This window comes from Poecilia latipinna, unplaced genomic scaffold, assembly GCF_001443285.1.
Source record: "Poecilia latipinna isolate Pla-1442-1.1 unplaced genomic scaffold, P_latipinna-1.0 Scaffold1202, whole genome shotgun sequence".
NCBI lineage: Eukaryota > Metazoa > Chordata > Actinopteri > Cyprinodontiformes > Poeciliidae > Poecilia > Poecilia latipinna.
The window spans coordinates 280,246-293,366 of NW_015113818.1; the positions used below are offsets into that span (position 1 = coordinate 280,246).

The window sequence follows — 13,121 nt, forward strand, 5'->3', positions numbered from 1 at the left end:
TAAACACAAATGTGTGAGTATAACTGTATGGTGACACTGTCATAAACATGACATAACACCTGTTATGAACATGAAGCAGTCTTCGTAAATGTTTATATTGTTATGAAGTGTTATTTGGTAAATAAAGAAACTTTTAATGCAAAGCTGCATTAAAAACAGCATTGAAAGTCCATTAAAAGTGTCAATTTTGCATTATGTGGTAATTAATGACTCTTTTAATGTAAAGTTGCACTACAAGTTACATTAAAAGTCAATTAAAAGTGTCAACTTTGCAAATTTTGGTAAATAATTAATTAATAATTATACTTTTAATGCAAAATAACTGCATTAAAAGCCCATTAAAAGTTATTATTTACTGAATGACACTTCACAAGAAGACTGTAGACGATATAGGAAGGCTTCTTCATATATCGTGTTTATTCACACCCTTTTAAATAAAGTGTTACCAAATGGGGTAAAGTTTGTGATTATAACGTGACAAAATGTGGAGAAATGTTAAGGAGTGGGACGGGATTTAAAGTGAGGCTGCAGTACACTGGTGCAGACGCTAGATGGCACAAATGAGCCAGGTTGATGTCGCTGCCTTGATTAAACTGAATAAATAAAAATAAATATTAGAAATTAAAGTTTAAGATTTCTTTCTTAGTAATATGTTAACATAAATATAGATATTTTTAAAGTTTATAGTTTTTCAGTGAACCGAGTACTGTGCGTGTATTAAGATAGTTACGGAATCACATGTCTTCATGAGCACTGAGAAACAGATATTGTTACATCCGGATTAAAAATGCTCCATTTGTCCTTTTCTCTTAATTCGAGCCAGATGTTACCTCCAGCACCGGGACGCAGCGTGTCACTCAGCCTGCCTGTGACCAATCAGTGCGGGGCTAAGCTCCTCCCTCCCGCCCCGGCAGGAGCGGCTGGGTCCCGGCGGGGTTCTCCTCCTTTCCGCTGCTCCGCTCTCCGAGTCCGGCCGTTTCTGCTGCCAGAGCTGCTCGGCCTGCCCATGGACAGAGGAGCGATGCTGACCGCGGCTCTGCTGTGCTGCTGGAGCTGCACCGTGTGTGTGGTCACAGCCATCCGGAGGACGGATCTGTTCCCTTTCGGGGATTTGAACGGAGATTTAATTTTACCAGAGGGCGACGATGAGACATCCAGAGCGCTGACCCTACCGAGACCCTTTTACTTTTTTGACTCCCCTTTTTCCCAGCTCTATGTAAGTCACTTTTTAGTTTTATTTTTTTCCTCCATTTTTAGCTTGTGATAGCTTAATTTGTTCCAATGCATTTGCAAATTTGCTCCAGTCTGTCATTCTCCTTAACATGGAAAGAGTTCATGCACTTAAAAGATGTTTAAAAAAAAAGAAAAGAAAATTTCTGTTTAGCTATAATTGTTTATACATTTTTTTAACATTAGAGTATTATTAATGTACTTCAACAATCATAAACGAAGCAGGTGAAGCTATTATTATTGTTTTTATGTCATTTGCCGATGTATCTAACCGGTCTCTCTTGTAAGTTTCAATAAATTTTCCTGTATAAAAAAATTATTATTACTAATTGTAATAATAATAATAATAAAAGGTAAGAAACAGGCTACAAGGTTTTCCAAACTCTACAGAATCCATCATGTTGTAATTTATTTTTAAATTTGCGAATAAAAATCTGAAAAAATGAATGAACGACAACAGGCTGTTGCCACCACCATCTGTAATGAAGTCTATTTAACGAAGTGGAAGGAAAATTATACATTTTCTCAATTTTTACAACGATTTAATCTTCATAAATGTAGCTGTTCTGCAAGGGTTGTTTTGAAAACATTAGTGAACAAACTTCAGTTTGAACTTCAGCAAGTCATCTGAAAAACCAGTTTAAATTGGAAACATTAAGTAATTAAACAGATGTACCTAATAAAGTGAATACTAAACAGAGATGTTTCAAGTAAAAGTTCGTCAGTCTGGGCAGTAATCATTCAACGTTCTCCTGATTAAATCTGTTCATTTTGTACTTCTTTGCATCACACTTCACAGGAATTATTGGTCATGCTCTGCCATCAAGGATAATATCAGACTGAAAGTCATTTAAATGTGGTTTGCTGGTTTCCTAAACATAATCAGGTCCAGGCAGGGGATCCTTGGGGCTGTTCCAGTGGTTTAGGGAGGCAATGAAGAGGTTCATTATGTGGTTCCCGGGGGTTCCAGTGGGTTATAGGGGATGTGGGTTTATTTGGAGTCATTTTTTAACACCAAAGCTTGATTTGTGTCTTGGTTTAGGTGGCCACCAATGGCATCGTCTCGGCTCAGGATCTGCCAATGGAAAAGCAGTATGTTGATGATGGTCTGCCTACAGACTTCCCTGTTGTGGCTCCATTCCTAGCCGACATCGACACAAGTGGAGGACGAGGAAACATTTACTACCGCGTTACTGAAACACCCAGCATACTTAACAGATTCGCTCAGGTATGTTGGATTTAAAGATGTCTGGTTTTCAAACTTCAAAAATGTAAAAACCGTGCTTCAGATTTGACTTCTTCCCTTTTTGGTTCATCCTCCATTAGTGCATCTCATTGTCCTTCCCTTGTTCATTTGACATTCTCTCCCTTCTTCATCCGTTGGTTCATTCATCTTACACCTCCAGGAGGTTCACCGGGGCTTCCCAGATGCAAAATTCACTCCCACGCATGCTGTGGTGGCAACGTGGGAAAACGTCGCTGCGTACGAAGAACAAGCTCGAGCCAATGGCGCCACCAACAAGGTACAACACTTGTAACCTTTGTCCAAATTCAACCCCCTACTAATGGGCTGGTGTTCTGGAGACACACAGTCCCAAATTCCAGTAAATCGTGTTTCGTTCAAACTAATCCTGAGGTGGGAGGTACATAACCCCCACCTTTCCCCTCCTAATCTGCCTCTTAACCTTTTTAAAGGGTCAGAGGCCATCTTTAAGTGTCATCAAAGAGTCCCCCGCCCTACCAATCCATTACTCCTTCCTCCAGTTCCCACACTAACCTTACCCACTCAAGCATAGACCAAGTCTCCCCTCTCAGTATGTTACCTAGTCTTCATAAAGTTTCTAGAAATATTGTTTCATATAGTTTGGGGGTTTGAGAGGAATGTAGAGAGGAAATAAGTTGCTGAAACTGGGTCAAGAGTTTAGCTGTAGGCTACAACTTGAGTCATGTTTGTTTACCTTGCAAGTTCCAATAAATGCATCAACAGTCATCACTAAAGTCTTTCAATACTTCAACTAATTCTAAAACCAACGAATAGTAAGTGCACAAAGTATGTGTCTTATGTCCATACGGTTAGAACGGTCAACAAATAAAACAACCAAGTTTTCCCTGCAGGAGCTGTTTGACAGATGTGCCCAGCTCCAGCTGTTGCTCCCATGATGAATGGCGCAGTACGTGGGCTAAACTAGCTGCATGTTGTGCACCTGTTTCATTCCTTTCCAAAAGATATAAGCTTAAGCTAGTTGACCGGATTTACAGTATTTCACAACTCATGCCTTGAAAATCCACGTTGTCACGTTAAAACAGCAACTTGCAATGTATTTTGTTGGGGTTATGTAAATCAAGAAAGGAGTACAGCACAACTGCCAATGGAGGGCAAAAACCTACTCACCGAAGATGAATACCATTGATTTTAGCTGTTAGCCTACCTAACCTACCAGCATAACGCACTAAATCTTAAATATACAGCATGATATATGAAAGAAAACGGGACACAGTGCTTTGCTACTAATTGTCAACAATAAAGTCCAAGTGTATCACATTACACAGGTCAGGTTAATAGCTAGGGAGACGGAAGTAGTTATGCTAGCTTGACTTTGAAAACCTTAACATGTAGATGTGGTGTGGATTTATTTTACTGGGTTCAGTAAAACAAATACATAATACGACCCACTCACCATCTCTGACAGATCATCTGCATAGCAGGTATTTAAATTATCTGCGTTCAGACGATCACTTATCAATAACATTCAATATGTCTATAGTAACTCTGGAGGAGTTACACAGATCCACAGCTGGGAATCTTTCAACCTTCCTTTCCATCACAAAAAACTCTAATTCAATGAAAAGCATAAAGTTTCAATACTTTCTGAGTCACTACATGTTTGTGAAAAATATAGGCCCTTCATTTTAAGCAAGTCACAGTTACAGGCCTGTTAGAAAAGGTTTTCTTGAACTGCATCAGAAACTTTGCTTCGGTTAAACCCTGGGAAAGTCTCCAAGTAAAGCCAGGCAGACTGAGGTGATCGATTGAACAAACATTGCTTTGTAGTTCCTGTTGTGCAGCTTGTGGGATGGTGGGATGAAGGGAGTGGCAGATTCAAGGAAAACCCCCAAGGAATCTTTCTGTGACCGTCCAACCCTCTCAGCAGTGGTTGCTCTTTGTCTTCGCTTTCCTTGTATATTTTCTTTTAGATTTATTTCTATCTTGCTGCATGATCAAAAGCCAAATATTGAAACAATTATGAAGCACTTTAGGACTTTGCTCAGTACCTTGAGCTTGGTTTGACTGCAGTGATGCCAATGTTTTAAATCAGGATCAGTCTCCTGATCTACTGGAGTTTGTAGTTTAAAGGGTCCATCCTTTTGGAACGGATTGGTGTCTCTGCTTCACTGTGTCTCCTTTGGACTGATAGCCTCTTCCTTTGAAGACATTAGCCAGAGGTGCAGGGTGGAGTGGAAGGGGGCTGGGATGGTATGTGTGTGTGTGAACTGATTAACCTGAATTGTGTGTTTTTTAGGTTGTGTATAAGAAGTCATGGGATGGTGTTTTGGGGGAAGGGCCAGACTGTGGGGTGTTCTGGAGTTGGACGGGAAACAAGAAGTGCTTAAGGAAACAAATAACAGACATGAAGACCAATAAAGCAAGAGAGTCACCATTCACATCATTCTTTCTTAAAAAGATAGATTGACTTACATGTAGAAAAATGCTACTAGCATAACATTTATCAATTTGAACACAAAGACGTTGGTATATTAAGTTTGCTTACTTTGGTAATGATTTATGCAGGAAAGCTTTCAATTTTTGTTTTTAATAATATTTACAGAATTCTACCTTCAGTTTTAATCTTTGTAATTCTGCTTTGAATAATATTGACCAGAAAATAATGATCAGAAGTGTAGTTTAAAAGGTAAAAGTTTGATCAAAACATGGATTTTAAGCTAGCAGATGCTGTTTAACTTATCTTAATTTAGCTTAATTTAGGTTAGCTTAACTTAGCTTAAAAACCAGGAAGTGGGAAATAGATCGGCTAATGCCTACTTTATTTTAACGAATGTGTTAATGGAGCAGTGTTAGCGATTTCTTTCACCACTTTAACCATCATAGCTGCAGTGTATCTGTAAGTACTTCCAGTCTTTATGCAATAAACGTAGCTTCACCTTTATGTATTATTAAATCATATTGATGTTCATCACTCCAAAAGTTTCATAAAAACCAACTAATCTACCCCAAAATAATCTAACAGATGCATTACTTACCTTTCCAGGGAATGACCTCTATCACTTGAGCTTAGTCAGGAGATTTCTGTTTATTAAAAAATGAAAAAGAGGTGATTTTCATCACACCTGTGGTAATATTGAAGAGAACTGGAGAAATGCAGCTAAAACTACTAAATAATATGTAAATAATATATTTAAAGTCTGTATTCACTTTTGTCTCATTGCATCTAGAATAAAACAAACACAGCATTTCATAAAACAAACAATGTACCAACAGGAACTATTATGTTTTCTGTTATTGGTGAAAATCCTGAAGGAGACTGTCCCGCCATCCCCAATAAATTATGGTTTTGGAGTGACCTAGTTAAAGTACAGACTTAAATCTGACTGAGATGGTGAGAAAAACCCTTAAATTTAGTGGCCGACTTGAAGGAAAGGAATTCAGCAAAGAATGGGTGAAAATTCTTCCATATGAATAGAAACTTAGGATTTCTACTTAAGAGGGTTTTAAGCCGATCATTTCATACAGAATGTCCCTTTAGTTTTCCTGTCTTCCTCACATGAGAGCTACAAGTGGAAAATTCAACTTGGTTTTCGCTTTAGCACCATAGGAAGCGTTTCAGGAATATGATTTGTTGTTTCTGAGGCCCTCCAGCTGTGACGACTGGGGGTTCTTCTTGGATTATGTTCATTCAGCCTCAAAGCGTGTTCTGACCACTCTTCAACTTTAACACCATGTTATTCTGACCACATGCAGTGGGACCCTTTGAGATTTTCCGTTTTTTAAGAGGTGAGGATGACAAAAACGACATTAAATCTGGAAACCAGTCTGAAAAAATATGTTTTTTTTATTTCAACAAACCAGAATATAATCTGGAAATGTTCTTCAGTCAATTCAAACGTTTATAAACTCAGACACAAAAGTTTATAAGACATGAGTGGAGCATTGAGTGGACAGTTCCTGACCAGAAATCAGTGCGGCGGTGTGTGTTAATGTGTGTGCCTGTGTTGCCAGTTCCCACGCTGCAGCCACGCTGGTGATACTGGCAACCGGACCACAGCTGCTGTCTGTGTCTCTGCCTGTTTGCAGCTGCTCTGTGGTTAACAGGCTGAAACACCAGCAACCAAAAACACACATGTAGAACATGGATCCTGACCTCTTTTCCACTTTATGCTCCAGGCTAACCACACTACACATACCTCTGACTTCAATTTGTGCAAGGCTACAGCGCCGAAATGCAGCGCTTCTATGTAATTACGCAAATGGGTTTCTTTGGAGGTATTTTCAGCAGTTAGCATGTTACCTTTACTAAATGACACATGGTTTTTAAAAGAGTTAATGCTGCTGCGGTTATAGATGCAAGTAATTTGGGATGCTTCTCTGCCAGTTTTGCATTTAGAGACTCCAGTTTTTTCCCATTTTTCTTTGGCACGTGGTCCAAACTCAGGCAGATTTTAAAGTCTTGCCTTTGACTTTGACTGGACCATTCTAACACATAATCTATCATTCCAGTCTTCTGTTTGTGCCTAACAGGTTTTGTTCATTGTTTAAGTCCATCAATCTGGATTCTGTTTACTAATATGGTGCCTTCTTAAGGACTGAATTTTGTTTAGAAGTATTGGAATAAATTGGGTTGTATACATCTGTGCTGCACTTTTTATGTTTTTAGCTATTCAGTCGAATGTGTCGGCCGAAGAGACACAAAAAAAGACACAAAAATAGAGATTATATAACATTTACAGTGATACCAGAAGCATCTTAAGTCATTTGTAGACACGTTTTCAGAGTTGTCAGCAGTTTTTACAAGCCAGATTTGCAGGACCGTAACTCCGCGATACTTTGCGCTATCTGAAAAATACCAACGGTTTCTGAAAGGGGAGACGTTGCGCTTTCCAGCCATTATCAGGTTATTGTTATTTTAATGTGGTGAAACACTCTTTTAATAGACTTTAAATAACTGCTAAATGTAGAATGTTCTGGATAAACGGGCAAATATATTTACTAACAGGACATTTACAGAACTCCATACAAATAAAATAAGAAAAAATATCCAGACGGAGATTTGAGACTTAGGCCTTAATGTTAAAATCAATGTATCAATCTTTTTTCTTAACGTGACAAACATTTAAAAGCTCTAGATGTGTGAATATTATCGTGAGGTATTCATAAAGTTAGTTAGTGAGCCAAATAAAGTTTTAAATAAAGCCTTGTATATCAACTTTGATTAACACAGAGGTCTTGGGTTGTTTAAATTAAAGACTGTGACGCTCTGCGGTTTGTTACGTGTAATGTGAAACATGTGAAACACATGTTGCAGAACAGAACACACTACATGAAGCTGTGTGATTCAAATTTAATGCAGACATTGTAATTATTTACCGGGACGTCCAGACAGCAATCAGGCAGACAACGCAACCCACATAACATAAATCATCTATAATCTCCCCGAAAAAAAAAGCAGCAGCAGAAGGTTTGCAGTAATTTATGTCTGTGTTTGTCTTTGGTCAGTACCACCAGTGTCAGCACCCTGTTTTAAAAAAGAAAAAGGTGTGCGGGAATGTCTGCAGGAAGGTTGAGTGTTGAGCTACAATTTCTGAAAGCCTTTCATCTCTGTTGGCTGTAATTTGTTTTCTTCCAGCTGTGAGTCTGTAAAGAACACCGAGAGGTCTTTGCCAAGGCAGTGAAAGAGCACAAGCATTTGGCAAACAACCAAACAGATAGAGGCGGGATTGGGAGGAAAACATAATAAAATGGGCCTTTCCCAATATACTGTAGTAGGTGGAGCGAACTGAAGATTATAGCATTAGTCATTAGTGATTGTAACAACATTAACACAATGTTTAGTCACACAGAGAAGACATTCCAAGTGAATTCAACATTTACTTAGTGCTTTTGTATCCTCCCATTCCCAACGGTAAAGACAAATCAATACCTGCTTAAAGGACAAACGAAACTCATAGGAACATATCTGCTCTAATTTATTGAATGTGACTATGTGTGTGGGGAGAGAAAAACTCAAACATTTCTTCAAAAGAGGTATTTGGGTTTTCTTCATCATACGTAAACTCAAGTAGCTGTTGTCTCCCTTTGTGTTCTTGTCAGAAGATGTTCAGTTTGTTGTTCCCTAAACTTAGCAGATCTACACCGTTTCCCTCCAGTTCATCCACCCCCCAAACTCTTTAACCAAACCTTTAGAGAGTCCAGAAAGTGGAACTAGATGTGCCAGATTTCTGCTGTCCTGCTCCACATGAGACAAATGGATAGTGGTGGAAATGTACTTTCGTTCCTTCCCAGTTTGTTGTAGTGATGTGAGAGCTGAGTGGAGGATGAGCTACTATTTGTTTGTTTCAACATTCACCAATGGGTTTAAACTTTGTGTAACCATTAAAAAAAATTATGTTGGAAATGGGATTGATATCATGTCATAGAGTAAAATTGTTATTTATTTGCCTCTAAAGAGACTGATGTTATCCTTAAGTATGCTTTGCATGCCCTCTGGGCGTCTTCTAGTGGAGTCGTTTTGACCATGCTCCATAAGGAGAAGGTCTTAGGCCAAACCCAAGGCAAACAGCAATAAAGCCAACCCAGGAAGAGGCTTATCTTTACATTCAAACTGTTTAGTGCTGGAGGTATTTGGCTCTTCATTGTGATCAAGTGTCCAAACTTCAATATCCGTTTCCCCCTTAGCCTTCCCTGCTGACAACTGTCTGCTTGTTGTTCCCCAACTTAAGCAGATCTACACTATGGAAGTATTAGGTCGCAATATGACTTAATGGATTCTTAACCCATAATGTGTTGGACAACCTTTAATAGGCTCTGCTCATCTAAGATGGGGTTTCTGGTGAAGTTCTTCCACACCAGACTCACTCATCCATGATTTTACAAACCTTAGTTTGTGTACTGGTGTTTATCATCATATTATCCAAAATACGTTGGTATTCATTTCAATGGAACCAATGGGAAGAGATGTAGCTCCCGAAAAAACAGACCCTCAATCCCTTTACTAGATGTTACTCTGGACACAATGCGGTTAGGCAAGTGTCCTTCTGGCCGTTGCCAAAAAAAGACTCATCCTGTGGATTGCCAGACAGAGAAGCAACATTCACCACTCTACAGAACAGCAGAGAACATGTTTCCGATGGCAGCATGGAAACATGTTCCACTAAAACATCACACCACCAGACGCACTGCATTGCACTTGGGGACGTAAGGGTTGAATGGAGATCCTCGATCGCTTTGGCTGCGTTCGTGTCATTCCCAATCATTTCCACTTTGTTATAATACCACTAACATTTGAATATGGGTTATTTAGTAGTGAGAAGAAAAAAATCACAAGGTACAATCCTGGACTTTCTTGACCTCCTGAGAGTAGACCATTCCTTTGGAAAGTAGTCTGCATTCCTAGTTTCTGGATTTTTTGTACATCGGTGGCCACAGAGGTGATTGGAATATCTGAATTCAATGCTTTAAAGAGGTGATTGAGCCAATACTTTAGGCTATAGATTATAGTATACTTCCTTTTTCTCTGATTTACTAAACCTTTTCCTCTGGCCTTTGAAAGGTTCTCCCTCCAGAGCCCCTTAATACAAGGGGGAAACACACAAATATGCACCCCAACCACCTTTTTGTACCCATCTCTTAATTGCCTTGATTACTTACATTTAATTGCAGTATTTAAACAAAAACTGTCTAAAAAATTCCTGCTCCTCACTAATTAGAAAGAGTCTGGACAGTACAAAGTCCTCCCCCTCCTACAAACAACAAGACAGGTTTAAGATGTTGATGTAAACAATTAGGAGCAGGCCCACATACATTCACATGAGATGACTATAAGCAAAGGGACATCTGTGTTTGTTTGCGCCCTGTGGCTCTTTGTCTAATGAGATCTGGTTTCCAAGCAGTAACATCACCCTGAAGGACGGTCAGACTCAGAGGGAGACAGCTGGGGAGCTCAACATCTGGGCCGGGGGTGGTCAGCACCAGCGGTGTTGTATATACATCGGTTTCTGTTTGTCTGTGTCGATGTGCATGCAGGTAACCAGGAGCAGCGCCAAAGAAAAACAGCGTAGGATTGCTCAAAGTGTTTCCCTCATTCATAAAATCTGAGTGTTTGTAGTGTGGTTTGTAGTAGGCAGAGTGGCCCACGTTTCCTCATGCGTCGGTCCGTATAGATTAAATGTTTAGAAAGGCAGATCAACAAATGGTTGTGGTGGGTGTAAGGAGCGGAAAGAGGGGTGAGAAGCCTACAATACACAGCGAAACAGGAGATGAGAGAGGAAGGGGGGAGGAGAAGTGAGAAGATTAAACATTAGAGGTGAGTGTTTGAAGCAGAGGAGGCGGCCTTGTCACTTGGGGTACAGCAGATAGCAGCACGACCTGGTATGGGATTGTTACAATTTCATAAAATACAAGATTTACATTGTAATAATGAATCTCTGTTTAGAGAGATTATTTCCATATTAACTCCAAAACAAATCCCTTTAAACCAGTATAATCACAAAGGGATGATTACGTTGTTTGCAGACGACACTGTGATCTGTAGGGAAAGTAGGGAGCAAATGGAAGATAATGATGGTGAAGCTGCATGAAGTAGAGATACTGAAGGTGGCTACAGACTTTATCTACGTCTGTTGCTTCCTACTGAGGAATAATATGTGAAGTACGACTTTATAAATAAAATCACATCTTACACTAACGTCTGTTTGAGTCCTATTCAGTTTGTGTTTCTTTATTGTGTCTCTGAAGGTCAATACGTTCCAAACTGTGATTGGATACGATGAAACCGACTCGTACGTTCTCTTCCTTTATCCCGAAGATGGACTCAACTTTTATGGGACGCGACCCAAGGTAAACCTCCTGAGTCATCTGCAGTGTTATAGACATGCGGTATGTATGTATTGTTTCAGCTAAAACTGGTTTGAAATCACTTGTTTTCCATTTGTTTTCCCAGGAGTCCTACAATGTGGAGATAGAGTTTCCTGCTAGAGTTGGCTTCAGTAGAGGAGAAGTTTCTTTTTTCATCATCTCCAAAACCGATGGACCTTTTTATAGCGTTGCCCAAGATGAAAACAGTGTTAAAAGGCTTTCTCAGTAAGTAAAATTAGATTACAAGCCCTTAAAACCATCAACCTTTGGCAGCCATGGACCATATGATTTAAAAACAGTTAAGTGATTGCACAGGTAAAGCCTGGTGGCCCGGCAGGCTTATAATACACTGGGGAAACCTGCAAGATTATAAACAATCATGTAAATGACCGGGATCGTTCTGAACATCAGAAAAAAGTTACATTTTAGAAACTTTACACTGTTAGCCTCTTAAATATTTAAAACAAACTCATATACAACTGAGATGGAGAGAAAAATGGTGGCTACAAGCTAACAAATAAGTTTGCTAACACTTCTAATCTTGTTCACCTTGTAAATTAAACAGCAAATAAAACAGAAAACCTTTTAAAATATTCGGTGTATTTGCTTAGATAAATAACTCAGTTCACTGATGAGGCTAGCTATCAACCAAGAAACCTAACACTGTTGCTAGGCTAGGCATTTTAAAGTGTGTTCTGTATTGTCTGATGTTTTTACTTTTTAATTTGTACTTTTGCTCCACATGCTGATTTAGTTTCCTCTTTTCAACCCTGGTATCATTGGACTATTGTCATCTATTCTCTTAATGCCAAATTAAAACAAACAATGTGAAAATTAAGTAGATTTATCAGAAAGAAAATATTGTTACTGGTTGGTTGGCTTGATGGGAAAAACTTGACAACTGTACCTGATGAATCCTGATCTGATTCTCCAGGGTTGGGAATACTGGTGTTCCAGGTGTTTGGCTTTTCCACACTGGAAAACGGTTTTCTTTTCAAGAGATCATTCCTGCATCCATTGGTGGTCTCCTTGCTGTCCTCCCTACTGCTGGTTACGGCCTCTACCTGGTAATAATAGTTTGTTGTGCCGTCCAATGTTCAGGTCTCTCATCTCATTGTTCTGAAGTCTTCACTTGCTCTCTTTCCAAGGACTCAACCACTCCTGAATATGAGTTTGATGATTACAACTTTGAGCCAGAGAGCCAAGAGGAAGTGGATGCTGCTGGAAGTCCCGACTCTCCAAATCCTCGATCGGAAGACTCCGATCGCCAGTTATCGTACAGCAGAGAAGATGTGCCATTGACCTTGGAGCCGGTAGAAAGGCAGTACGCTCCACCTGGGTTTCCACTGACGGTTCCTGAAGGGGGCACTCAGCGGGTCGAGGAACAGCAACCACAGGTAACAAGTTTATCCTTAAGTCGTTGCTTCAAATAACTCTCCTTCATTCAATCGTCTTCCTCTTACTTTCCTTCTTGTCATCAGTAGAGACGCACCGATCCGATACTTGTATCTGTATCGGTCCAGATTTTGGAACAAATTCTAGATCGGATATCGGTGACAATGTGTCTGATCTTTTGGGTAGATCTATTCAGTCTAATTCTATGCTTCATTCTCTGAGCGACATCATCCTTTATTATTTATTCCTAACTTAATTTTCTGGAAGATTTGTTTAGTTTGACCAAGATAGTCAACGTATTGTTTTTGCCAGCCTTTATTATTGATTTTACATCCTCTGTTATTCTCCTAATTGCACTGACTGAACAAATTAAAATTGTTTTTATATGTTTGATCAAGCTTGTGACAGT

The 13,121-nt window shown here is 39.4% G+C and overlaps 1 protein-coding gene across 8 annotated transcripts in view; it reads left to right on the forward strand.

The window, feature by feature from the left end:
• Positions 1–845: 845 nt before the first annotated feature.
• The window catches only part of nid2a (nidogen 2a (osteonidogen)), a 47,532-nt gene continuing 35,256 nt past the window's right edge, over positions 846–13,121 (forward strand). For all 8 annotated transcript variants that reach the window (XM_015053794.1, XM_015053796.1, XM_015053797.1 and 5 more), the window contains exons 1-7: positions 846–1,216; positions 2,273–2,458; positions 2,637–2,753; positions 11,198–11,299; positions 11,403–11,542; positions 12,252–12,384; positions 12,466–12,714. In XM_015053794.1, coding sequence (XP_014909280.1) covers positions 1,007–1,216; positions 2,273–2,458; positions 2,637–2,753; positions 11,198–11,299; positions 11,403–11,542; positions 12,252–12,384; positions 12,466–12,714 — 1,137 coding nt within the window. In that variant the 5' untranslated portion in view covers positions 846–1,006. The remainder of the gene's footprint in view (positions 1,217–2,272; positions 2,459–2,636; positions 2,754–11,197; positions 11,300–11,402; positions 11,543–12,251; positions 12,385–12,465; positions 12,715–13,121) is intronic.